The 7,566-nt window shown below is 49.6% G+C and overlaps 1 protein-coding gene across 2 annotated transcripts in view; it reads left to right on the forward strand.

Moving 5' to 3' along the window:
- LOC311084404 (uncharacterized protein) overlaps positions 1–6,129 on the forward strand; it is a 23,366-nt gene extending 17,237 nt beyond the window's left edge. The window contains exons 1-2 of one of the 2 annotated variants that reach the window (XM_084116405.1): positions 1,035–5,364; positions 5,444–6,129. In XM_084116405.1, the coding sequence (XP_083972531.1) occupies positions 3,046–5,166 (2,121 nt within the window). In that variant the 5' untranslated portion in view covers positions 1,035–3,045 and the 3' untranslated portion in view covers positions 5,167–5,364; positions 5,444–6,129. Of the gene's footprint in view, positions 1–1,034; positions 5,365–5,443 lie in introns of those variants that run through there. The other variant, XR_014606514.1, reaches the window with a different exon arrangement.
- Positions 6,130–7,566: the final 1,437 nt, after the last annotated feature.

The raw sequence follows: 7,566 nt of genomic DNA on the forward strand, positions 1-7,566 counted from the left end.
TGATTTTAATCAGGTAGTAGGAATGATGCATTTTTTTTTATATTATAGTGTTAATCTGTTGTTTGTCGAGCTGCAGTTCAACTCACTGATTTGGGATCAAATGTGACCATAAACTGTGATCTTGATGAAAATGAGGTTCATTGGATTTTACTGAAAACACCAGATCCTCCAACAGTGATTCTAATGTCAAGTCCGACAGGAGCTTTTTACTTTTAAAAAAAAACATTCAGAAAGAAATATTCAGTGCAATTTAAACTTCATCTGTTTATTAATAATGTGACCGCTGATGAATTAGGAGTTTATTACTGTATGAACACACACACACCTCCAAAACTCAGCAATAGATTGCACTTCACCGGTGAGAGAATTTACTCCTCTATTGATCAAAACATATTGATGTACAGTGTGAATGTTTTGTTATTAAATCATTACTTGTTATTTACTACATCAGTTTTTTTTTAAACGTGTATGAAAATCATAATTATCACTCTCATTGGTTGCTCTACACAAAGATTAATATGTTACAGATATTAAAGGTTTATAAAATTGCAGTCATTGTTCTCCAGCTGGAGACTGACATTAACAAACTCTGAACACTTTCTTTCCAGAATCAACTCAACTAACTGAGTGTCACAATCATACAGTTTATTAATCAGAATCAGAAACAATGGCAGATTATTATCATCATATTCACATCTGCTCTGATAAATGGGCTTCGGTCATTGTGCTGATCAGTGAAAGATTCTTACTGTTTTAAAAATGATCAAATTAAATACACAATAGTGAAAAAAAAAAAAAAAAAAAATGCTGTTCTCTGACGTTTTTAATTACTTTGTTTAGCCTACTTTTGACTATTTTGGATCTTGTGTGTGTGTGTGTGTGTCCATATCTTTTTTTTTTTACAATTGAAGAAAAAAGTAATATAACCTTAGTAAATATTGAATCTGAATTTTGTTATGTCTTCATGACAAGAAGCACAAGCAAGTAGAATTCTCTTAGGAAACTCTTTAATAACTTATGCACAAGCAGGATAACATGCAAGCACATGTTCAGCATTTACGCTCACTCTTCTCTCTCTTACTTCACATGTATATTTCACCTAAGGAGCTTGAGTGCCATCTAGTGGAGTATTAATGTAAGGACATCACATTTCCCCTCTTAGTTAAATGAATTCTTTCTGTAGCCAACAATTGACATGAAATAGAAATAAAGAACATCAAATCCTTAATATATCAACAATTTCACATGTATAAGAATACACTAAGCAACACATTACATCCTCAACTCGATCTGTGTGAGGATACACCAGCTGAGCGCTCGCCGGAGCCCCTCCCGCGAGCCTCGCTCTCTCCTTCTCCCCCGCCTTTCTCCGTCGCCTCAGGGGATGAAGCAGATGATGACGCTGTCAACGACAGCTGCTCTCTGCTGGCCTCGGACAGCGAGGAGTGGTCGGGTTCTCACCACTCCGCCTCCTCTATGCCTGAGTCAGGCCGGTCCCGTACTGGTGTCGATGCGGAACTCCTCCGCCTCCTCACCAAAGCGGTCGATCGCCTGGGACTAGAATGGTCCCCACCGAAAGAGCCTGCGCCCAACCGACTCGACGGGTGCTTCCTGCCTAGCCGCCGCCAATCGCCCACCTCTAGGCCAGCACCCTTCCTGCCTGAGCTCCACGCGGAGCTTTCGAAGTCTTGGGGCGCGTCTTTCTCCACGAGACTCCGCACCTCGGCCTCCTCGACCCTCTCCCAGGTGGACGGGGCCGCTGAGAAGGGGTATGCCGGCATTCCGCCCGTAGAGGAAGCTGTGGCGGCGCACCTTTGCCCGCCATCCGCCAGATGGCGGTCTAAGTCTGCCTTGCCGTCCAAAGCCTGCAGGACCACTTCAGCCCTCGCCGGCCGCACTTTCGCTGCCTCCGGCCAGGCTGCTTCCGCCCTGCATTTGATGGCTGTGCTTCAGATCCTGCAAGCCGATCTCCTCTGCGAACTGGATGAGAAGGGCCCAGATCAAGCTGTTCTCACGGATCTGAGAAGCGCGATGGACCTCTCGCTCCGCGCGACTAAAACTGCTGCACAAGCCATCGGGAGATCTATGGCCGCGCTCACCGTCACCGATAGACACCTATGGCTGACGCTGGCGGACATGAGCGATACGGAGCGCGCTGTCTTCCTCAATGCCCCACTCTCGCCCACCGGCCTCTTCGGCCCTGCGGTCAGCGGGATTGTGGATCGCTTCTCGGAAGTGCAAAAGGCGTCGCAGGCTATGAGCCTCTTCCTGCCCCGCCGCTCGAGCCCAGCTGCAGGCCGCTCTCAAAATCAGCCTCCTGCACGCAGTTCGACACAGCGCCCGTCTCGGCCACCATCCTCGCAGCGTCGTCAGGGCGGCCGCCTTAGATCGCGCTCGACCAGCCTCCACAGGCCGCCTCCCCCCCGGGGACCGCGACCTAAGATAGCGCTGAAGCCCGAGCCTGCGAAATCCTCCTAGCAACAGTAAGGAGGAAGAGATGGCTGAGTCCCGCCGAGGCCGGACCGCCATCAAAGCGCCCAGCTCTGCCAGTCCCCTCAATGCAGGCTACTGCAGCAGCTCACACCGCAGCCAACGAGCCAGTAACACAACTCGCTCGCCTGCACACAAACGCCGTTTTTATGGCGGCCCAGATAGATCTCAGAAAGATTGTAAATTCGGGTTTCCCGGCTCACGCCGAAGGTGTCATAAGTGTAAAAAATGTGCCCACTCCCATGTGCTCACTGATACACGAAAACACGGTCCCCCTGGTAACGCTCCCAGAGCGCACTCTCATAAAGCGGGCACGAGCCGCTCGAGTGCTATGCGTAGAGAATGTGCCCACAACTCTGTGCCCACACCTACCCACTGCCCGCTCTGCCACACAGTTACCTCGGGTTACAGACCATCTAAAGCTCCCAAACACTGGCCGTGTTATGAGTGTAAACGCTGCGCCCGCTCTCGAGCGGCACGCGCTCACTGTCAAACACGTTACCCCCCGCGCCGCTCTCGCGCTACGGGTTTTTAACAGCGATATGTGCTCCATCCATGGGGATCGAGCCGTCATATGCTGTACAGCCAGTCACTACTGCCTGCCAGCCCCCGTACTCGAGCACCGGCGGCGCGTGCGCCGCCCCATCTTCTCTGATACAGGTTCCCCATCCCGCGCAGTGCGGCGATCTGAACCCAGAGACCATTCGACCCCTAGCTATGTGTGCGAAAGCATGGGAAGCTATTCAGGGCGCGTCAGAATGGGTGCTGAATACCATAAAACACGGCTATTCGCTTCAATTCGCTCGCCGTCCCCCGCGTTTTTTAGCGCAGAGGGAGACGAAAGTGAATTCAGAAGCAGCGCACATGCTTCAAGCAGAAATAGCAAAGCTGATGCGCAAGGGGGCTATAGAACAGGTTCATCCTTCTCTGAGCGAGTCAGGCTTTTACAGCCGTTATTTCCTCGTACCCAAGAAGGACGGAGCGCTAAGACCTATTTTAGATCTGAGACATTTGAATAAAGCCCTCATGAGACGGCCGTTCAAAATGATCACAACCAGACAAATCCTCGCGCAAATTCGCCCAGGAGACTGGTTTATCTCTCTCGATCTGAAGGACGCGTACTTTCAGATCCAGATAATACCCCGTCACAGGCCATTCTTGAGATTCGCCTTCGACGGTCGGGTATATCAATACACAGTCCTGCCGTTCGGTCTGTCTTTGGCACCCCGTACATTTACGAAGTGCATGGACACGGCTCTCGCTCCCCTGAGAAGACGGGGAATGCGGATACTGAACTATCTGGACGATTGGCTGATTCTAGCGCGGTCAGAGACAGAGCTTGTGTCTCACAGAACAGCGCTCCTCAGCCACCTGGAAGGTCTGGGTCTCTCGGTCAACTGGACCAAGAGCTCATTATCGCCCCACCAGTCAATTTCCTTTCTGGGGATAGAACTGGACTCGGTGGCTATGACGGCCAGATTGTCGGAGCAGCGTGTGCGCCGCATTCGCCATCTCACAGCATCCTTCCAAGAGGGCAGCCAGGCTCCGCTGAGGGCATTCCAGCGTATCCTGGGGCATATGGCCTCAGCTGCAGCAGTGCTTCAGCTGGGCCTTCTGCGCATACGCCCGCTTCAACGCTGGCTGAAAGCGCGCGCCCCACCGAGCCTGGGCGGCCGGCGGCTTGCGAGTCAGAGTGAATCAGGGCTGCATCTCAGCCCTGCAGCCCTGGCTGGCAGCCGAATGGTATCACACAGGAGTGATGATGGGAGCGATCTCGCACCGGAAAGTTGTCTCGACAGACGCTTCCAACCAAGGTTGGGGAGCGCTCTTCGAAGGCAGACCGGTCTATGGCCGCTGGTCAGACCAGGAGAATCTCCTACACATAAACTGTCTAGAGATGCTCGTGGTCGAGAAAGCGCTCAAGCACTTCCTCCCATTCCTCCTAGGTCACCATGTTCTAGTCCGTACGGACAATGCATCGGTAGTGGCCTACGTGAACCGCCAGGGCGGTGTCAGATCCAAGATGCTCTGCACCCTGGCAGAACGCCTCCTCGTGTGGGCTCAGCACTCTCTGCGCTCGCTGAGAGCCGCGCATGTGCCTGGCCACCTGAACGAGGGTCCCGACAGACTATCCAGGGACAACGTTCCCCCTGGGGAGTGGTCTCTTCACCCCCAAACAGTCCAGTCACTGTGGCGCCGTTTCAGCAAAGCGAAAGTCGACCTCTTTGCGTCAAAAGACAACGCTCACTGCCCAAAGTTCTTTACGAAGAACGAGGACGCGCTGGCCCAGACCTGGCCCAGCGGCCCGTTATACGCCTTTCCCCCGGTCTCCCTGTTGCCACAAGTCATCAGGAGAATCAGGGAAGCGCGCCGCCCAGTGCTCCTCATAGCCCCGTACTGGGAGAACCAGCCTTGGTTCCCAGAGCTAGTACAGCTGGCAGACACAGTCCACTGGCCGATACCGGCGAGAAGAGACCTTCTCTCTCAAGCCCGCGGCTCGATCTGGCATCCCCATCCAGAGCACTGGTCTCTGCATGTATGGAGATGGACGCTATCGCGGCTGCTTATGCGTCTAAAGACCTGCAGTGCCCTCTGGGCATCAGAGCTCACTCCACCAGAGGCATGGCCTCGTCGTGGGCGTGGTCCAGCGGAATTTCCATTCATGACATTTGTTGAACATGTGTGGCAATGAGTAGCTGTCTACTATAACTGCCTTGTTGGGCCCTCGCAGATCCACACACATGCGGATCCCCCCTGTTTTCTTTTGGACCACAACAATTGGCGAAACTCATGGAGAGGAGTCAATTCTCTCAATTACACCAGCATGCAATAGTCGTTCCAGTTCGGCGGAAACAGCATCTCTGACAGAAAAAGGTAAGCGACGCAATTTGTGTCTGACAGGAGGTACAGAGTCAGAAATGTTAACCTTGTGTGTAAAACTTTTTTTACACAGCCCAAAGCAGTACGCTGTGATGGAGGAGTGGAGAGGGCACAAACTGAAGTGGATTGTGGCGGCGGCAGCACAGTGTTTCCATCGAATCGAAGCTGGAGTCCCTTAATCAGGTCCATGCCTAACAAAGCTGTGCCATTGCCAACAATGAAGAAATGTGCAGGACAGGTAAGGCCATATTTAGACACCATAGCAGGTAAACATCCAAGCACTGAAATTGGCTCTTGCAAGTAAGTGACTAAACGGGCAGATGGAGTTTGTAACGGCACAGTGCGAAAGTGCTGCTCATACAATTGTTTTGGCAGAATGGACACTCATGAACCAGAGTCGACTGTGAGTTGAAGAGACACAGGTGTAACAGCAGATGTAGCATTTTATAGTCACATCACACATCAGAATCAGAATCAGAATCAGAAAGAGCTTTATTGCCAAGTGTGCTTGCACCCACAAGGAATTTTTCTTGGTACTGAAGCTTCCAGTGCACATATACAAATACAAATACAAATACAACAAGAAACATAGTAATACAATTCTAAGAATAAAATATATTTAAAAGGATAAAAATAAAAATAGTATAAATAGTAAAAAATAAAAAAAGTAGGGTCACAGTTGGGTTTAGTCCGAATAAACATTACATATTATGAACATATTTACAGCATTTGAGTAGTATAAATAATATAAATATAAATATCACCTGAATTAGAGAATATTACACTAGACAGTGGGAGTCTAGTGCATGTTACAGATTATTAACATATATTTACAGTATTTTTGTAGTATGAATAATATATCACCTGAGTTTATTGCACTAGACAGTGGGAGTATTGCACTTACAGGCATATGCTTTGGGGGGCATGTTAAGTGTTCAGGAGGGAAATGGCCTGTGGAAAGAAACTGTTCCTGTGCCTGGATGTTCTTGTGGCCAGTGATCTGTGTCGCCGTCCTGACGGTAACAGTTCAAACAGGAGGTGACCAGGGTGAGTGGAGTCTGTGATGATTTTACCTGCTCTCTTCCTCACTCTGGAAGAGTACAGGTCCTGGAGGGTTGGCAGGGGGGCACCAATAATCCTCTCTGCAGTCCGGACTGTCCGTTGTAGTCTCCTGATGTCCGATTTGGAAGCTGAACCAAACCAGACAGTGATGGAAGTGCTTAAAACAGACTCAATGACGGCTGAGTAGAACTGGATCAGCAGCTCCTGTGGCAGATTGAACTTCTTCAGAGGACAGATGAAACGGTACTGCAATATATTGCTGCATTGAGAGATTTGGCGACTACTTGCGAATTTAATGACAATCTTGATGATATGCTGCGTGACCAGCTAGTAGAAAATATTGCTAACCCTCGCATTCGTGAAAGATTATTAGTGGAATCTAAATTGACACTAGAGACTGCAATTACAATTTCCACGCAGCTAGAGGCCGCTGATGCACAGGCAAAATCTATGGCTACAAGCAGTTCTGCTCCAGTACAAGCCGTACATGCCACTCCTGCGACTGGACGACAGCATCCTAAGGCCAAATTCAAAACACGTACCTCATCAAAACCTCATTCTGCTTCTTCAGCTCGGACATGCTTCCGCTGTGGCTCCACTGGAGCCACATCTGATCAAACGATCAGATGTTCCAGGTAGATAGAGAATACAGACCTCTGGTAATTCAACTGAATGCACTGAACGAGTAGGAGTAGAACGGCAGACTCGTGCAAAATGTCCAGTCAATTTTTACATTTAGCAGATGCAGCAGGGCAGTTCTGTGCGTTTGCAAGATGTCCAGTGGAGCCACAGCGGAAGCATGTCCGAGCTGAAGAAGCAGAATGAGGTTTTGATGAGGTACGTGTTTTGAATTTGGCCTTAGGATGCTGTCGTCCAGTCGCAGGAGTGGCATGTACGGCTTGTACTGGAGCAGAACTGCTTGTAGCCATAGATTTTGCCTGTGCATCAGCGGCCTCTTGCTGCGTGGAAATTGTAATTGCAGTCTCTAGTGTCAATTTAGATTCCACTAATAATCTTTCACGAATGCGAGGGTTAGCAATATTTTCTACTAGCTGGTCACGCAGCATATCATCAAGATTGTCATTAAATTCGCAAGTAGTCGCCAAATCTCTCAATGCAGCAATATATTGCAGT

The sequence above is a fragment of the Abramis brama genome, assembly GCF_963993115.1.
Source record: "Abramis brama genome assembly, chromosome: 6".
Classification (NCBI taxonomy): domain Eukaryota; kingdom Metazoa; phylum Chordata; class Actinopteri; order Cypriniformes; family Leuciscidae; genus Abramis; species Abramis brama.